Source organism: Malania oleifera, chromosome 5 (assembly GCF_029873635.1).
Source record: "Malania oleifera isolate guangnan ecotype guangnan chromosome 5, ASM2987363v1, whole genome shotgun sequence".
NCBI classification, from domain to species: domain Eukaryota; kingdom Viridiplantae; phylum Streptophyta; class Magnoliopsida; order Santalales; family Ximeniaceae; genus Malania; species Malania oleifera.
In genome coordinates, this window is record NC_080421.1 from 76,737,022 (window position 1) to 76,758,058 (window position 21,037).

Consider the following 21,037-nt stretch of genomic DNA (forward strand, 5'->3'; position numbering starts at 1 on the left):
TCAACAAAATAGTGGCTGAATAGAAGAATAGACATACATATTAGATAGCATGGTCTTTGCTTTTCCAAATGCATATTCCCAAAATTGTTTGGATTGATGTTGTCTTCACAGCTACAATAAATAATATAATATACGAGGATAAAAAAATTTGAAAAAAAAAAAACCAACTAAACAAATAGAAAACAAAAAGAAGAAAAACAAGTACATAAAAAAAATTGAACAGAAAATCAGGCTAGCAAAGCCTTCTAATCCCACTGAAGATCAGAGAAAGCCACACTGCCAAAAAATCCACAACAAAGTATAAAGACAATCCTATCCCAAATCAATCAGAAGATAAAGTGCGATGAGTTCTCTCCCATTGAAGCACCCAAAAAGCAGCAAAGAAACTGCACACCAACATAAAGACACTGCATCTGTTCACCTCCCAAAATATCTAAAAGCAATCAGCAAAAAAAGGTTCAAGGAACTAGGGTCTCACAACAGGCATAACGCAAGGAGATAGAGCTCTAAAGGGCCTTCTATATGCAATAGATCATTGGTGTTAACTCTACTAAGGATGGCCATCGACACAAAAGCCTCAACTTACGAAGAAATCATTGCTTCCACAACCATTAATAAGAGGAAAAGAACAAGAAGAGCCAAGTAGATGAGAATAAAAAATTTACAAGACAACACACCAGAAGCATCCAAACTCAAGACATCCCCACATAAATACAAAAGGACTCCACAGACTAAGATGCAAAGAAAACTCCTTAGCCACTCTAACATTAAGATTCCTACGAAAATGAAAATCCTAAGAAACAGAGTCACTATCAATTATAATAATAGTAAAATAAGAAGAAATAGGCTCCTCAGGATGCAAGTAAGACGAAAGCAAGAAGGAAAAGTGTCAGAAAAACAATGCTCCTCAAGCCAAAGGGACCTCCTAAAAACGAACCAGCCATCTCCCAATTTATATTTCATACAAGGAAAGAAAAGGGGAGACACCTGCGAAATGTGTTTCCATTGGCTTTCATGAGAAGATTTGGCTTCAATATTATCATCCTTGATCCCCCTCATTTGCTAGCAGGAAAAATCTACTTTTAATCACTTTATGCCAAAGTCAAATTAGTTTCCAAATGTAAACACCATATGACTAACACAAAGCCCTTCGTATCTTAAACTTCATCCAAAAAATTCCAAATCACCCTACCATATGGCTTATCAAAACCTTGCTTAAACATTAAACCTTTCTTCTTACTCCTACCATTTTCAACAATCTCATTCTCATTAACCACAAGGAGAGCATCCAAATTAGACCACCCACCTACAAAAGAAAGTTGAAAGCTAGAAAAACCACGTAACACCTCCCTAAGCCAATTGGCAATGACTTCTACAATAATCATGTTCGTGATCAAACTAACAGGGACAAAAAATCATTAACCCTAAAAGAGTGATCCCTTTGGAAGTACTAAGAAAGTGAAAATCAAATTCATATTTTGAGGGATCACTCCATTAGCATAAAGCTCCGGAAAAACTTTCATAAAAAATCAGGCTTAACCACATCACCGCCAAGTTTTTCTCCTTATCATGATTCATGCCAAAAAAACCGCCTTCTTTACCTCTGGAAAAGGCCTCCCCAACCATGTCAACACATCACCAAAAATGGGACTCCAATAAAAACCAGTGACATCCTTCATAATAGCAACCAAATTCATAACCACATCACCTCCTGATGCAGCTAGCCTAAAGGATTTAGTTCTACTTTCCTTTTTTTATTCATAGTATTTTTATTAGAATCATATTGACAAGATTCTAGATCATTTTAGGAAACTAGTATTTTGGATTAATTAGGTTTCTTAATTAGTTTCCTTATCTTCCAAGTGTTGTATGCCTACCAAAGGCGATGTATTAGTTTTTAGGAGATGGAATTGAGAATTAAAGTTGTTGGACGTGGTCATGCATCAAGTGATACTAGAACAGACTCTGATCCAACACGACTATCAGTGTTATTTGATAGGGTTTGCAATTTCAACTCAAATCGCCATGAATGTCGACGTTTGACAAGGACGTATGTGAGTTTTCACTTACACTCATAGGGTTCATGATTTTAACTTAAATTGCCTAGCGCCACCAACACCTCTTCACTCAATCTATCAGCACAAATCCAAAAAGGGAAAAAAAATTAAACCAAAAAAAAAAAAAATACATGCAACTCAAATCAGATTCATATAACCGACAATGTATATCAAGCTTCAACACTCCTCCGCACGTGCAGCCCAACAGCACATGGAGAACACAAAATAAATAGCACCCAAGATAGGGAACACAATAATTTTTTTTAAACATCACACAATAAACGCGGGCAACAAGACTAGAACCCAAGACCTCCTAGTAACCAACTCTGATACCATGTTAGATTACCACTTTACCTAAAAGCTTAAGCTATTAGGTTGTGAGCCAACAATGTATATCAAGCTTTAACAAATCCTATTTACTTCCTTTCTATTTTTAAAAGCCCAGCGGGGGCAGCTGCTGCCCCAAAGAGGCTTGTGAGAGATTTTTTTCCAGTCAAGTATATATGGGAAGTGAAGAAGGATCATCTTTTTTAGCTAAGATAGGGTTAGAAGATCTAAGTCTAAAAAGAGATTTAGGCCTTAGGAATGTGGTGTCCAAAAACATTTCTTTGGTTGGGATATGGTTATGGAGGTTGACTCCATATGGCACATGGTAATCAGAAGCAAGTATGGCTGCATTGGAACAGATGGGAAACAAGAGGTAGTGGTTGGTTCTTATGCAAGCCCTTGGAAGTTCATTTCACAAGTTGCTCACTTCTTCTACCCTCTTACCTAATTCCAACTTGGAAATGGGAATCACATTTAGTTATGGGAAAGGTGAGGTTCTATTGGAATCTTTGGTACCTCATCATTTCAGATTGTCTTCCATCAATAATGATCTAATTAATGCTTTTTACTCTTTGAAGGGGGCTTCTCTTTCTTGATATTTTCATTTTTTCAAGGATATCAATGAGAGAAAGATTGATGATTTGACCTTTTTATTGAGAGTGATGGATTCTTTTGTTCCTCAAATAAGAAATAATTGAGGGATTGGATTGAGGATTCTTCTGGTTCTTCTTCCATGAAGTCTTTTTCTTCACAGCTGTTGAAATCACAGAACCCTTCTTACTTCCCCCTGAATAATTTCAGTTGGAAGGCTAAGGTTCCTTTCAAGATTAGGGTTTTCACATGGACTTTGGCTCTCAATAGATTTAATACTCATGATTTACTTCAGGTAAGCTATCAGTCTGGACATTTGTATTATGTGTCTAGAGTCAAGTGAAACTAGTGACCATTTGTTTCTCCATTGTCAGGTCGCTAAGAAGCTTTGGGCCTCTTAGTTTTGACGAGGTATTAGTGCAGCCAAAGACTGTTGAATTGGACACTTTCTTGCAGGTGTGGTTTAGAGGTTTTGACAGGAGTAAGAAAAGGATGGTCTTATGTAAATGTGCTGCTTTTGCTGACCTTGGGAATCTGAAGGAATGCAAGGATTTTCAATGGCAAAACAACTCCATCTCATTTATTATGGGATAGAATTGCTTTCCTTGCTTCCTTTTGAGCTCATTCATTGGACTATTTCGGGGATATCTTATGTGTAGAGGGATTTTCCTCTTTTTTTTTTGGAGGGGGGGGGAGGGCGGGGGAAGCGGGGATTACTGTAACTTTTTGTTTTTTTTTTTTTAAGGATATGTTATCCTCTGTTCCTTGTAGTTTCCTTTGTTTTCTATCAATGAAGTTCTTCTTCTATTTTTTTTAAAAAAAAAGAGTAACCCTAGCCTCCTATCTTCTCCATCAAAAATCTATAGACATGCAAGTCCAAAGTTAAAACCCAGCTACAAAAATCAAAAACATAGTAAAGCTCCTCCTCGAACAAGGATTAAAGAATTTGTTGAGAAGGCGAGGAAAACAACCATGGCCCTTCCCTTGAAAAGCCAACAAAAGAAATAGAGTGAAATATTCAAGAAAACTCTCCACCATAGAGAACCACCTAGAATCCCATGCCACATCTTGACCCTCAAAGACCCCCGGAGAAGGAAGACATTCCCAATCCTTAAAACATGTGACCCAATCCCAAATATTCCAAATAAGATTCCTATCAACTCATGTAACAATACAATGAGGGAGAACTAGTTTGAATAGAAACATGAGCTAGAAATTCCCCTTTGGTCGAGACTATATTTTGGACTTGCAAACATCCTTCAAATTCTAAACACCAACCTGAGCGGATTCAGACAAAATGAACAGATCTGTCCTTTCCTCCTCCCACACACTTCTACTAACATCAACACTCCACACACTTCTACTAACATCAACACTTAATGTAAAAATCATAGGTATCGCAATCTCTCAGCTTCAACTCGATTAAGTTTCCAGACATATTAATCTAATCCTCTGCATTGGCTTCCAATTCCCTCAACATATTAAATAGAAAGCCTTCCTCTGCCTCAAATAAGTTATCAACACCCTCCTCAAGATCATCACCGAACTGCTCTTAAACATGATCTTCCTTGGCACAGCCAGGGGCCTTATAGAGAGTTGCAAAGATAAAGGTAGGAACCAAGGTGGTAGGCATAACTGTTGGGAATTGGAGGTGATGGACCATAACAGATGATTAATTCTCATTAATCTCTGGAAACAAATTTAAGTGCCCAACCTCTTAAACTTAGACTTGCAACAAAATACTCACAAACACTCAAGTATATCTCACAATGACAATGTGCCCAACGCACATCTTACACCCACACTTGGATTGGTATCTAGCACCCACCACTCACTTTCTCTTGGCACTTTGCACACACACACACTTCTGTCTTGCTCACACCAACAATGGAGCCTTGGCTCCTCATAAAGCAACTCACGAAATTCTAGAGAGTTACTATAGCAATATGCCTTGAATTTTCTAAAGAGAAAGGAAGTGAGAATTCTAGAGAGGGATTTCTAATGAGAGAGAACATTCTAGAGAGAGAGGGAAAAATTTCTAGACAGAGGGAAATTTCCTAGAAGAGAAAGGGAAAGAACTTTTGGAGAGAGTAATTTCTAGGAAGTAGAGAGGGAAGAAGGTTCTAAAGAATCAGAGAGAGTCAGTGTTCTTTCTACACTCCCCCTCAACAACTAGTCTCTCTCACGCCATTTTAGAAGTCCTACCACATTTTTTGTATCCTCTTAAATTGATACTGTTGAGTCCTTCATTAAATAGAAATGCAATTTGGTCTTCAATATAAAGCACTCTTGTACTCCATCCTTTTAAGTCATAGCTATATTAGCATATCTTGGATCCACCTTCCATTGTCTAGTTGATCAGGAGAAGTTGAGGCAAAGGAGCTTCTTCTTCTACCAACTCATCTAATTGACTCAATCTATCTTCTTCAACAGCCCTGGGGTAAATTCCTATCTGCCATGGACTTTTAGATTTTTCTGAGGGCTTAGTTCTAGATTCTTCTCTGGCTTGACCTTCCAAAAGTTCACCTTCCTCAACTCTCTCTAGACTTGGCTGAGCATTGTTGAGTATACTCCATTTTGTCTTGCAACTTTTCCTTAATTTCCTTGGTATTTGGAAGCAATATTGCTTGTGAAGACCACCATGATGATGTCTTGTCAAACACTACATTCCTGGATGTGTAGCATTGACCAATTGTGGGATTGCAACATCTCCATCCCTTCGACTGTCATAGCCCACAAATATGCAACAAATTGCCTTCTTATTGAACTTGCTACATAAATGATCAAGCACAAATACATAGGATACACCAATGTTTTAAAAGGCTGGGCTTTTTAACCCTTAAGAGGCAAGGCATTGAGGCATAAGCCATTTGAGAATTTTATTTTTAGATAAAAATGTGTAAATAAATATTATATTTTAAAAATTAAGAAAAAATTAAGAAAATCAAAAATATAATGTAAGACAAAAAATAATATAATTTGCAAATTTCTTGTTGGTAATCCAAAAATTGCTACTTGAATTCATGACATAAATTATGACAAGAGATAGCTATACTATTACAAAGTTCAAACTATTTTGGAAAGGTTGAAGTTCAAGAGATTTAGAAATCAACTCATATTATGACATTCTTTTTATACACACATGTAGTTAAAATTTTCTAACTAATTCTAACTTGAGAATCACACACCCAAAATGCATAAGCCTCAACTAGAAAGACGCAAACGGCATGCCTTTTGTAAAAATGCTTAAGCCTCAGCATATAATGCGTTAGCATTTTTAGAATTTGATATTTTAGATTGAGCCTCAAAGAATTTTAAGCATGCCTTGCCTGGAGGCTGCAAGCCTTGAGTGAACCTTTTAAAATACTAGCATACACAGCCAAATATTTGAAAATGACTAGCCACAGGTTTGATGTTCCACAGCTTCTCAAAGGGTGAAGCAAACCACAACTTTGCTTGAGGTAGCCTGATAATCATGTGCTTGAAAATGACTAGCCACAGGTTTGATGTTCCACAGCTTCTCGAAGGGTGAAGCAAACCCCAACTTTGCTTGAGGTAGCCTGATAATTATGTGCGCTGCTGTCTTCATGCACCCTGCTTAAAAACATGATGGCACATTCTTGGCATGTAGCACACTTCTACATATTTTTGCAAGATGATGATTATTTCTTTCGCTACTCCGTTTTTTTGTGGTGTGTCAGGAAAAGTCAATTTTCAACGCATATTACATACTTGCAGATAGTCTAAAAAGTCTGTTGATGCATACTCTCCCCCATTATCTGTGCGTAGACATTGTATCCTTCGTCTTGTTTCTTTTTCCACCACCCTCAAAATTGAAATAATAGTCAATTTCAGTTTTACAAAATTTCAATCAAAATTTCCACCAAAAATTTATTGAAATCTCTAATTTTCAGCAAAATTTTTCCAAATTTTAACTATAAAATAAAATTTCATTGAAATTCAAATTTGAGATTCAAAACCCAAACTGAAATTTCTCTCAAATCATCTTCTCTTCTTGTTGAAACTAAAGATTAATACAAGAAGGGTATATGAAATCATATGAAATATTGAACTTAGATATTGGCCACCTTTTATTTGACCATTTATGTCTAGGTTATCTGTATTTTTATAAAAAAATAATAATAATATTTAACTAATTACTTGGAGGTCACAAGTTCAAGACGTGGAAATAGCCTCTTGTAAAACTGCAAGGTAGGGTTGTGTACTATAGACCCATCATGGTCTGCTCCATCCATACGCAGGAGCTTTGTGCACCAGGCTGCATTTTTTATTTATATTAATCGAATATGTGTGACATCATTATTATTTTACACTGATTGCACCTTATACACCACATATCTGTCCTCAATGTATGTTTATTGCATTATTATGTTTATTAATAGTTTATAAAGTTTCAAAAAGAACCCCATGCTTACTGCATATTTCCATCATTCATTAAAATCAAAATCGACATTAAAATTTCCATTGAAATTTCCGTACTTTTGAAGGCTCGAAATTTTAGTTGAAATTAAAATTTTAAACCTTGCCCCTAAGCTTCTAATTATGAACATTGAAGAGTTGCACATAAGCACTCATTAAATCATTCTTATGCCATTTCTAAAAAATTATAAACAAATACTAAATCCTTATCTGGTATAACTTTAAATCCGTCAAATTAACTTCAAGCAGTTGCAAGGGTAGGGTTCAAAAATCCAATCATTCACACAGTTTTCATGTCACCAATTCAGCAAAATGTCATTATTTGGAATATATCAAATGCAACTTGCTTTAGGTCTTCTAAAATTTATGGCGAAAGAAAAATGAAAAAAATAAAATTAAAATGGATTTATTCTGGTCTTGAAGCATACTTTAAAAGGCTTGCCCAAAGAGAGAGAGAGAGAGAGAGAGAGATGTTAGAAGAGAATGTGCTATTTTAGTAATTATGTGATGTGAATGGGGGTATTTCTGTCTTGCATGACATTTTTATCAATAAATAAGAGGGCAGACCTGCAGCAGTACATAATGCTCCAGAAAATTGCCACCAGACTTCTCTCCTTCTCTTCTTCTTTTCTCCAACTCAAACTTTTCAACATGGTATCAGAGCCATAATCTCCTCTAAATCTGGTTTACCTTAGTTAATTTTGGACACTATTATTTTTCCTTATCATTTCCTAACTGATTATCAAATTTGATTGTCTGGTCGGTGTAAGAGTTGTTTAGGGACACTCTTCCTATCTGTTAGGCTGTGCAGAATCCTTTGTTGGATGTGTGTTTGTGGTGATTTGCTATGTGAGTTCAGTTGCATACTATTTCTGGTATACTGCTGTTGTTGTTCTGACGTTCTTTCACTGGTTGTCACATGATGATGTGGTTTTGGCACTGCACATTTTCGTCATGGAATGCTTGGAGTCTTGTTATCATTTTCCGGTTCGTTTCAATTGGCATTTGACGACTCTATTTCCTGTTCTTCCAGTTTCCGCCAGCCATAAAGCCTATAGCTGCTGCAGGTCATCTATGAAGTGCCTGCAGAACTTTGCTGTGGTCTGCCCTGTTTTGTGTGGTCAAGTGATTCCTCCTAGGATATTCTAACTTCAGTTCTGCAGTCATAGCTTCCTAAAGTTCTGGACCTTTGAAGTTCTGAAGTGTTCTTCTCTGCTAGAGTGTGCTGTCTGATTTTGCATTGCTGCTGTGTTGTTCATTCATGATACTGGGGTATGCTGATTGTAGTTTACTGGGGTTGGTTATGATGGCCTCAAAGAATTGCTGATACCATCATCAAATTGGTTGGATCTTCCAACTACTTGTTGTGGCCTCAGGCAATGCATGTGTAAATTAATGCAAAAGGGAAGTCCAAGTATCTTATGCATCTCTTCCACCTCCAGAATCCCGAGGATTATAAAGATTGAATGAAAGAGAATGATCCATAGCTTGTCTCGTTAGGGAATAGAATGGAACCATGAAATGCTGCGAATGTGATTTTTCATAGAACAACCTAGGCCATATGGGATGATCTTTGTGAAAGCTTCTCACAAGATAAAAATCGAACTCATGTTTTTGACAAGTATGAGAAGTTCTTCAAATATGACCAAGAAGGTAGGTCCATCCATAAGCATCATGGTACTCTAAAGGGTATGTGGCAGGAACTCAATATCAATCAAACATTTAGTTCTGGTGTGGAGATGGCTGAAAGGCCATGAGCAGAGTTCTTGTCCTCACAGTTTTTTTATGGGTTGAGTGCCAAGCTGCAAGCGATCCATGATCAAATTTTGCACGTTGAATCCATAGCACAATGAATGAAGCATGTGCTAGAATCCAAGGGATCACCAAAGATGGGTCTCAGTTTTCTTCTCAAGATTCTAGCCATGATAGCTCATTCATGTTCTGCATTTCCTTTAATCATGGTGGGAAAAGTATTGGAGGACAGTATGAGGTTTGGATGGTGGCCATGGCAGAGGTAGTGTACCACGACAAGGAGTTTGTTGTGGCAATTCTTGCATTTGCACACATTGTGGCGAGGACAATATGAGAAATCAACTTGGGCCAATAAGTTTCTTGCTGCAAGGGTGATTCTACTGCTGACACTTTAAGTGCACCTAACCACTACACCAAGGAGTCAAGTACTTGTTGCCTCTTCATCCTCCTCACCCTAGGTTATTGATTCCAATGCCTCCTCCCACAGTCCTAATGTAAACCCACTACTTTACAATACAAGGTTACTTTTGCACGTGTTTTGGTTACAGCTGTTTCTGGTTGTCACAAAATTCTTTTTTGGTTATGCCCTACATCACATGCGCAATATTCTTTTTGGGTTATGCCCTGCATCATATGCATCCTTTTGCTTATCTATTTCCTTCATTTCCATCCCTCCCTTATAAGTTGAAGCGCTTGCTGATCCTAGGTCGAAGCATGCAATGCATGTAGAAATTGGATGCCTTGACCACTTAAGGGACATGGGACTCAGTGGATCTTCGTCCTAGTAACAAGTTGGTTAAATGTAGGGGTGGCAAAACGGGTCGAAACCCAACAGGTGACCCGTGACCTACCCGTTTAAAACGGGTTCAGGTTTATGCAAGTCAACCCGTTTATAATCGGGTCAACCCATGACCCGCCCATCGGGTGACCCATTTTTTTTTTTCAATAATCCATTTAACCCACTAAGGCACTAACCGGCGAGAGAACCCTAAATCTCCTCATTTCCTCCTCCAGGCCGCGGCTGCGGCTGCCTCCTCCAAAGTCCTCCTGCTGCTCCTCGATGTCTCCTCCACACTCCACAGGCCCCAACTCCAGTCTCCATTCCACAGCTCCACTCCTCGAGTCGTCGTCTCCTCCCTCACCAGCACGTCTCTCACGTCTTTCGTCTCAACATCTGCCTAGTCTCTCGTCTCACCTCTCTTCTGGCCGTTTGTTCTGTAAATGTTTTCTATCTTTTAAAATTTTAAAATAAATAAATTATATCTTTTAAACGGGTAACCCGTGACCCGCCCATTAATTAAACGGGCGAGTTAGGGTTTACATGGTTGTGACCCATTTAACCTCGACCCGTTTACAACCTGCCTAGACCCGGCCCGAGAACCTATTTTGCCACCACTAGTTAAATGTCATTGGGCCTACACCATCAAATTGTTAGATTACCACTTTACCTAAAAGCTCAAGATGTTAGGTTGTGGGCCAACAATGTATATCAAGCTTTAACACCCCCTCGCACGTGTAGCCTGACAGCACGTGGAGAGATAAACACACAATAAATTTTCTACATACCACGGAATAAATGCAAGTGACAAGACTAGAACCCAGGACCTCCTCGTAACCAGCTCTAATACCATGTTAGATTACGACTTTACCTAAAAGCTTATATTCATGAACTCTATTGGTCAGCATAAGGCTCAATCAGTTACCTAGGGGTACACTCAAAGCATATGGTATTGATTATTTTGAGCCCTTCCGTCTTGTTAAACTAAATTCAATTCGTGTATTAATCTAAGAAGCTAATTTTGATTGGCCCTTAAACCAATTGAATGTGAAGAATGTCTTCTTGTACAAAGATTGGCAAGCGGTATACATGGAGCAACCTCTTGGGCATTCTGATCAGATGGAAGATGGTAAGTTATGGAGGTTGCATAAGGCAATTTATGTTTTACATAGTCACTTTTAGCTTGGCTTGACAAATTTAGTATAGTGGCCTATGCATTTGGATTTATCCAATGCTCTACTCTAATCACTTGGTCTTTGTCTAAAAAGAAGGAAACGGCTCTGATACCATGTTAGATTGCCACTTTACCTAAAAGCTTAAGTTGTTAAGTTGTAAGCCAACAATTTATATCAAGCTTTAACACTAGCATGTGCAGCCTAATAGTGCATGGAAAGATAAACACATGATAAATAACACCCATTACAAGTAATACAATAATTTTTTAAACACCACACAATAAGCGTGAGCAACAAGACTAAAACCCAGGACCTCCTGGTAACTAGCTTTGGTACCATATTGTTAAGTTAGAGATGGTAGAGAGAAGAAAAAATGAGGAGAAGAGGAGAAGAAGAGAAAAAAAAAAATGAAAAAGTGGGCAGTTTCCTGGTTTCTACATCAGCTTCAGTTCTGCCCTCTTATATAATAATAATAATAATAATAATAATAATAATAATAATAATAAAGTATTAAAGGACAAAAATACCGTCATACACAACCTAATTACTAAAATAACATATTATCTTCTAACAGCATTTATAAGGGCAGGATAGCAAATGTCAAGCAATGGCTTCAAGCAAAATCTCAAATCAAGGGCCTGAGCACTCTAGATTACATTCTTGCTATTGAGATTGTACTAAGAAAGAGTTGAATCTATACCAACAAAATACCTTGCAATTTCTAAATTAGACCAGAGTGCTAGGAGCTAAATCAATTTATACTTCTATAGATCCCAATGTGAAGTAGTCTAGACAAGTTGGACAAGACCTTAAAGACAAATGTCAATATAGGCAGTTGATTGGCAAGTTGACGGTAAGTCTATTTATGGAAAATCCCAAAGTCACATTGGGAGGATGTTTGTAGGATATTATGGTATCTCAAAGGCTGTTGTGGCAGACTTTTGATACATAAATGTAATAGAAACCATCAGATCATGGGATACACAAATAAGATTGGCTCTGCTTACGATGGAATGACTACTAGCGGATACTGCATTTGCATTTTATGGGAGGCAATCTTTTTATTTGGCTTAGCAAGAAACAAATTACTATAGCAAGATCTAGTGCAAAAGCAATACCAAGCTATGGCTCATACTTTGAGTGAGCTTATGTGGTTGAAATCTCATATCAATGGGATTCCTGGTAATGACACCATACATATGTTTTGTGATAATCAAGCTACCATTTATATTGCTAGCAACCCAGTTTCATGAGAGGGCAAAGCACATTGAAGTTGATTCTCATTTTGCAAAGGTTGTGTGAGAACCCCATTTGGGAAGTACGAAGGCTTCATTTAAGCCTCCCTTGTTTGATGGTTGTAACAAGCTAGAATTAGGTGATATTTATAAACCTCCAGCTTAAGGTGGGGAGTGTTAGAAGAGAACATGCTATTTTTGTAATGTAGCATATATATGGCGAGTGCACGCGCAAGAGAGAGAGAGAGAGAGTGTGTGTAAATTTCATTCTAATTCATTAGAATAGTGTTATCTATCTGCAATCTCAATGCTTGAAAAGACTTATTAGAAGTTGTATAAACGAAACACCCCCATCCCCCAGGGCAAAAAAAAAAAGAAAAAGAAAAAATCAAAACACTATAAAAGCTACCAAACCAATTATAAAACTAGTAAGACACTAAGCCCCTATTTGAAACATCTTACAAAATAAGTACTTACGAAAAGTACTTAAATTAAGTACTTGAATCAATAATTACTATTCAAAAAGTACTTTTCCTAAATACTTTTTTTTAAGAAAAATAAATATTTTTTGAAAAAATTTCTGAAAAAGTACTAATAATAAGTAATCCTAGACTTCTTTTTCAGGTAAGTACTTTTTTTAGATAAGTACTTTTGTTTACACTTAAATAAGCACTTATCTGAAAAAGTACTTATAATAAGTAATCCTAGACTACTTTTTTAGGTAAGTACTTTTTTAGATAAGTACTTTTGTTTACACTTAAATAAGTACTTATTTCAAAAAGTATTTTTCCTAAATATTTTTTTTAAAGAAAAATAAGTATTTTTTGGAATATTTTTCTGAAAAAAAGTACTTATGATAAGTAATCCCAAACTGCTTTTAGGTAAGCACTTTTTTAGATAAGTACTTTTCCAAAAAAAGTACTTTTCTATAAGTAGTTCCAAACAATTCCATAATCTGAATTAGGGTCCGTTCGGTATCATTATCAAAAAGCACAAAAACAAAAGCCAAAAAATTGGAAACTAAAACTAAAAACTACTAACAACTTGATTGGTTAAATTTCCTAAAACTAAAACTAAGTGAATCACATGACAAATTCATTTTTTTTTTCATTAAAAACACTATGTACAGAATAATTTATTCTACAAAAGTGAATTTTGGTATGTGGCAGAAGATCGCTGCAACAATTAAAAATCATAAAATCTGGATTTCAGTTTTTTTTAATATATAGCAAAAGAAATTTCATTAAAAGGGAAAAAATTTACAAGGAGGGAGAAAATCATAAAATCTGGATTTCAGTTTTTTTTAATATATAGCAAAAGAAATTTCATTAAAAGGGAAAAAATTTACAAGGAGGGAGAATAAGATATCTCCCGGAAAAAATCTGGTTCAATCCAGAAAAAAGCTATAACAACAAAAATCAAACCAGCCAGTTCCTCCAATCCCTATTTAAATCCTGAAAATTAGCCTCCCTATTTAAATCTGGTTTTCAGTTTTTGCCACAACAGTTGAAAACCAACAAAAGAAACTGAAAACCAGTAATGATGAGCACCATTGCCACCTACTTCTACATTACATTTTGTACCTATGTTTTGAATTTGATAGGCACCATGTCATGGTCTTAAATTTCCACGAAACTGTCGAAATTTCCAATTTCCGTCACCTTCGAAATCGAAATGACTGTCGATTTCTGTCTTGCATAATTTCTGTCGAAATCTCAACGAATCATCTGAAATTTATCGAAACCTCGAAATTTTAGCGAAATTTGTCGAAATTTATCAAAACCTCGAGAGTGAAGTGAAATTTCTCTTTTAATTTTTATTTATTTTATTGAAACAAAAGGTTATCACAAGCGCTTTTGAAATTATACGAAAAAATAAACTTATAGTAATATTTTATTTAACCATTCATGTCTAAATTATCAATATTTGTACAATAAATAATATTTAAATGATTTATGAATTTCATTTGCATTAACTGAATATGTTTAATGTACATTATCTTACAAACATGTTTGATACACATACTATTTTACAACTTTTCCACCTCATACAAAACATAGATGTATTTAATTTGTAATATATTAGTCTTAAAACTTATATTTTATGTTTGCTAACCATTTCTAAAGTTTCACAAAGAATTCCATGCTTTACTACTAGTTTCCGTTATTTTTTCAAATCGAAATTTCCGTCAAAATTTCTGTACTTTTGGAGCTTCGAAATTTGAGTCAAAATCGAAATTTAAGACCTTGCACCCCGTTGAATTTCACTTATCAAATGCTCTCAATTTCCTGGATACATCATTATCCTTTGATGAGTACTCCATATTGTTTCACTTGCCAAACAAAAAAACAAAAACAAAAACAAAAAAAACAAAAAAAAAAAACATAAAAAACACATTGAATTTCACTAATATGACCAATGTTTAAAAAAGTTCTAGAGTTCAACTCATATTAAGATATTCCATTCATATAAATGTGTGGTTAAAACTTTCTAGCCAAATCTAACGAAAGATTCACAAACCCAAAATGCACAAGCCTTGATTAAAGGCTTGCCTTTCATACTGATGTGTACACCTCAATGTATAATGTGCTGGTCTTTTCAGAATTCGGCATTTTAGACTAACCTCAAGGCAATTTGGGCATGCCTTGTCTTGAGACAAGCCTCAATTGATTTCTGTAAACCATTAGATTGATCCCATTTCTTCCTCTTCACCACACCCCAACAAGGGGGCATTCCTTTTCTAGTCAAACATGCTTTCACCAAAAATTTAAAATATAACTTGTCATTCATGATGTTCTTCTCTATCCTTATTTTGAAAAGCTTTAGCAGAAATTACATCGTTTCTACCATAAGAGCATGCACTTGTGACTTGCCATGATAGGCAGTACTTGGGGATCGCAACAAGGTGATTCCAACCCTGACCAATTGAAGTAAACCCCAACCTCAACTACAACCAAGGTCAGGTTTAAATACTTTAAAGTTTGAACCGATCCCAACTACACGCATCCACGGACACACAAATCCTTCCAAATAGAGATGGAATCACCTAATAATTTTATTTTGTCTATTTTTAAGTAGATTTCATACATATGCAGCCTGCATGTTGTGGGGTAGGTGTGTGTGTAAAACGACGTAAAACTAAAAACACATTTGGTTGGGGAGAAGTGACGAAAAGAGAAAGAAACTATTAGGAGAGGAAAAGATAATAGAAACTACTTTCCCTCCTATATGTTTGGTTCAACATGAGAGAATCACGAAGATATCTATTTTCTTCCTGTACTGCTCAATTAATGGGAGAGAAAAGAAAATAACTTTATGTAGTCATTTTTACAATATTACCCTTGTAAGAAAAGTGTAGATAATAAGGCAATGACTTTTTACATTTAAAAAAATAAAATAGCAATTTTTTTTAGATTAATCCAATTGCTCAAGATCCCATTGAATGCAGAACAAACTTATATGCACATTGATCACCATCACAATATTTTCATTGAGCATATTCCTTAGAAATAACCTGTCAGATTACCACTTCACCTAACAGCTTAAGCTATTAGGTTGTGGGCCAACATGTCTGTCAAGCCTTAACACTCCCCTGCACATGCAGCCCAAAAGCACATGGCAAGATAAACACAAAATAAAACACAATACAATAAACGCAGGCAACGAGACTAGAACCCAAAACCTCCTAGTAACCAGCTTTGATACCATATTAGATTACCACTTCGCCTAAAAGCTTAAGCTTTTAGGTTGTGGGCCAACAATGTATATCAAGCCTTAACATAGCTAAACCATATAAAGTAATAAAATAACATACATAAGATTTGTGCTTTTAGGAACTTTTAATTTGTTGCAACCTATAATCGTCTTTTTGCTAAGTTATGAGTTGGTTTCTATTCTTCTCTCCAAATTTCTCCAATTCGGGAAAGAAAAAAGTGGATGTTTTTCTCCACTTTTTTCTCTCCAGTCTCCACTTCTTTTCTCTTTTTCCCTCTTTATGTGAACCAAATACAAGAAGTGGAGAAAAACTGTTTCTTTCCTCTTCTCTTCACTCTAAAAGATCAATAACTCGTATGGTCATACCACCCCAATTTTAGATTGGCATTAGGGATGAACCCTCGAAAATCCATTTATCAAACTTTCAAATTCACCATACAAAAGGCATGAGCAAAAAATATTGCCATTTCAACCTCATCTAGATCCCCCTTCCCATCCACATGGCATATGTGTTGTATTGTTCCATATGTTCACCTTAGGATCACAGATTAACAAGTGCTAGTTTGTGAAATTAAAGCAAATGCAAAATCATTTTAGTGCTGAAATCCTTGGAAATTAGCAAAGTGATATGCATATCTTCTTAAGCTTGCAAAAATACAAAAATCAAAGCTAGGTATCCTTCAAAAGGAGGGTACTAGGATGGATGCAACTCTTTAATCACAACATCAACCAAACAAATCTCATCCAAGTCATAAAATTTTCAAAGAATTTGAAAAAATGTTCAATAGAGCATTTGCACAAGTATTTCTTTACGTTAACCGATTTTGGTCCCAAATATTTGGGGTTGCTTTTTCCAATAAATGTCGGTTACATTTCTTTACGTTATTTGTACAAGTAACTAATTCATGGATGAGTACTCTTGGAGTAGTTGGTCTGGCTCTAAACCTAGGTGCCTATGACTTTGTTTCCTAGGAAATAGGTTTTGCAAGTCCTTGACTTTGTTTCCCAAGAAATAAGTTTCATGAGTCCTATTAACAAATTAAGGTGAAATTTCAAGTATTATATTTTTATCTTTGATGGGCTTTAATTAACAGATCATATGATCAAATGGCAGTACTAAGGTTCATTACATGATCTGCAGCTCTCTTTTAAAATAAAATGAATGAAACCATCGATCCATCACCAAATGTTATACCAAAAAAATAAGGGAAGAATTCATAGGAACTACTCAATATATTTGTTTTATCTCACAAAAAATATTAATTGATGTTCTAATAAAGTGCTACACCAATAGGTGCCTTACACATGTACTGCATAGTTGCTTATGCACCATGTGCACCAGAGGTGCTCCCCTTTTGCAGAATAAAATATTGTTACAAGTTAATCATATCATTTGAAATAGTCACTTTTGCATGATGAAACAAAAATTAGCATTATGCATACAGCAATGGCATTGATGTAATATGGGTAAAGAAAATGTGATCCACATGCACACAATGCACATATGGTACTATGGTAGCAAAGCATTAAGCTAGAAGAAGGATCTGACCTCAGCTTCTCCAAGGGGACACAACCAAGATCAATATTGCATATTGGACAACACTCTAACTCTTCATCTGAGAGCTTTTTACGTATACACCTCCTACAAACTACACAAATTTCAATAGGAAAAGCTATTAGAATTTTCTTTTCATAGGTCATGAAAATAAGCACAAGAAAAAATAAATTGTTATGCATCAAAGGTTGTAATTTGCGTTGTACATCAGAACATAAAGTATTGATGAATTCTACATTGAAATATTATACAGAAACTGAAACAAACAAAAATCAAAAGGTAGCATTTTCATGTGAAGAAATGGGGACTATTAAGGACTCTATGAAGAACTATATCATGATTTTTACTGGAAATGGGAAGAAAATTTGTAGTATGATAAATTTTGCTTTTTGGGACCCTTTTGGAAAGACATGGTGGGAAAATTATTAAAGGCTTGCAACCTATTTTTCATCATAAGACATACTGCTTAGAAATGGCAGCCTCATGAGCCATGAAACAGGCTCAAAAAAAAAAAAAAGAGCAGGCCAGTGCACAAAACTCCTGTGTATGTGGGGCCCAGGGAAGCGGCAGATCACAATTGGTCTATAGTATACCTTACATTTTTTGCAAGAGGCTGTTCCCACACCTTGAACCTGTGACCTCCAAGTCACATGGCGACAACTTTACCGTTGCACCTAAGCTCCCCTTCCGCCATGATACAGGTTCTGTGGTTCTTAATACTAATGAATCGTTTAGTTTTTCTTTAGGCGTTTTGATTCCAGAGGTGTTCAGTTTTTTTTTTTTTTTTTCTGCTTCTGCAGAGACTACGGTTGAAGTGGCCCATCATAAGCCACAAGCCATCCTAGAGGTTTGTCTCTTGCAGCCAATGCTGGTTTGCCTCGATTTGTTTTCAGCTACTAATGACTAAGTAGCACAAAAAATTTTGAGAAGGCATATGGTGTTTCATGGAGAAGCTGTAAATTAAGAACATAAAGTCCCCTCTCCCTATTGCATACATTTCAACCGATAAGACTTTTACATTTGCGTGGGCAACTGAATTCAGATCCATCTTATTTTTGTTGTACATGTCACACAAAGTTGTTTTTTAATGCTTATAGTTATTCCAAATGGAGCTATGACTCCTGTATTTCTGGGCCTACAAGGTCACATTGGCTAGAGAGAGTGTTCAGTAAAATTTGTTCGTTCGTCTAACAGATAATTAAATTTTATAAAAAAAAAAAAAAAACAAACAGAAAGGTGAGTCATTGAATATAATTCAGAGTTCCAAGCATAACAAATTCATCTAGAAGCACTTACTGACCCAACACACAAAGACACTTGACAAAAGCAAAGTGTCCGTAGAACACCATGAGGCAAAGATATACTGAAATTATGGAAGAAACAGAAGAGAGAAGACAAACTAGATTTTAGAATGTATTCTCATAGTTAATGCTTACCACAGCCTCTGTTCAAGGGCTTCCCAAAAGGGGCTTTTGCGCCTTGTTTGCTTAATATTTTTTTAAATTGTGGAAAAAAACAAAAATAAAGAACCTAAGAATCTATCCGCACTCGATATTCAAAATATCCACCCATTATTCTGATTTGGTATACCAATGAAACAAGAATCCAGCTTGCACTAAGTTAATCCAATAATTACATTAACACCCAGTAATCTGATGCCAATGCTCAAAATTTCAGATCTTCAGAAGAAGCATAACAGAGATCTCAGAAAAAAATAATAATATACAAAAGAACCTATGCATAATAGTAAAGTTACTGTATTCTCCGACCAATAAAAGGCAAGCCAAGCCATAGCCAGGTCAGAAGATGCAAAATAGAAATAAGCCACATCATGGAACACGCAAAATGCAAAGAACTGGTTTAACAGATTCACAATCTGAAGAATTGAAACCAAAATTGGTCGAATAAGGAGGATTTGAAGCACAAAAAAAATACAGATTCGAGAAACTCACACGTATGAAGGCATTCAGAGATGGTGGTAGCATCCCTCAAAAGCTTATGGCAAAGCGGGCATGTCATGCATGCCGCAATCGTCTCTCTCCTAACTTTCACGACTTGATTCGACATCTCCCAACCCCTTTCACAGCTGCTTTAATCTTTCACCCACGTAACAACTCGGTGCATGTCAGCCGTAACTCAAAATACGCATAATTTACGTCCAATATCCTGCATTCACCTGCATTAAACCCCCCCAAAAACAAGATAAACGATAGAGAAGAACAAGAACAGAAAGACCCAAAAGAGAAACAACATACAGCGAGCAATAATATTACTGTACGGGCATCCGGAGACGTGCATAGAGATTGAGAGACCTATTGATCTGAAGGGAAGATCGATGAAGAAAAAACAGAGCAATTCAGGGGAGATTATGAAGTGGGTGTGGAGGGTTTGTGCAGAAACGACGTGGGGTACGACGGATTTGTACAGAGCCGCGGATGATGATGATCTGTTCAGGAGTCGAAATCGAGGGGCTCGTCGAAACGAGCGTGAACCGAAAGAAAGTGTGCTGCTACTTCCTGTTATATTTATAGAGTTTAATATTTAATATATTTTGCTTTTATATATAGAAATTGTAAAAAATAAAAATAAAAACTAGCTCACGACTTCGTTTACCGCGGGAGATGGGATAAAATGCGCCGGGGTGTACGTTGGGCAAAGCCTACGCACAAGGTTCCGCGTGCGTGACGGCCAGATTAATGGGGACGTGTTAATGCCTGCGCACGGGCGCATTTTAGCCGGGCCGTAGGGGAAAAGTGCTCTTCTGGCGCACGCCATCTTATTTATAGAACACACATTTTTTTCCGCGAACACCCATCATTACTTTGGCAGGGCTCGTTGAAACATACACATGTTTCAGTCTTTTTTTTTTTTTTTTTTTTTTTGTTGTGTCCTTCCCAAAGAAACAAAGTTTTATGTTTTATCAAAGCTTTGATATTCCTTGTAATGCTTCTTCTTCTTATCGGACTTTAATATTTTAAGGGTGAGGCAATAAAAACGATGTTCAAAATGGAATTTAAGTAGAATAAACAAAATCGTTAAAACATGAAGGAATAAAATTAGAATATTTAGAATCTTTATAAAGTTCTTGATCCAAATGAAATGTTTAGATTACATTTGATTAATTGGTTCATAAAATATGTATTTATTAAGATGTCGTTTGATATCACTGTTAAAAATTAAAGAAACAGAAACTAAAAATAAAAATAAAAAATTAGAAACGAATAACTTATTTAGTTGATATTTATAAAATTAAAAAATAATTTAAAAATATTTTTCATCTTTAAATCAAATAATATTATAAAAATATGATTAAGATAATAAAAATATAAAATAATACATATTAAAGAATACAATAATAGAAATAAAAATTATTACAATTATTTTAATTATTATACTTTCAAAATTTACTTTGC

The 21,037-nt window shown here is 35.8% G+C and overlaps 1 protein-coding gene across 2 annotated transcripts in view; it reads right to left on the reverse strand.

Moving 5' to 3' along the window:
- Nucleotides 1-20,153, reverse strand: part of LOC131155122 (E3 ubiquitin protein ligase DRIP2) — a 45,082-nt gene extending 24,929 nt beyond the window's left edge. The window contains exons 1-3 of one of the 2 annotated variants that reach the window (XM_058108049.1): nucleotides 19,880-20,153; nucleotides 19,577-19,800; nucleotides 17,619-17,718 (exon numbers count right to left, since the gene is read on the reverse strand). In XM_058108049.1, the coding sequence (XP_057964032.1) occupies nucleotides 17,619-17,718; nucleotides 19,577-19,691 (215 nt within the window). In that variant the 5' untranslated portion in view covers nucleotides 19,692-19,800; nucleotides 19,880-20,153. The remainder of the gene's footprint in view (nucleotides 1-17,618; nucleotides 17,719-19,576; nucleotides 19,801-19,879) is intronic. The other variant, XM_058108050.1, reaches the window with a different exon arrangement.
- Nucleotides 20,154-21,037: the final 884 nt, after the last annotated feature.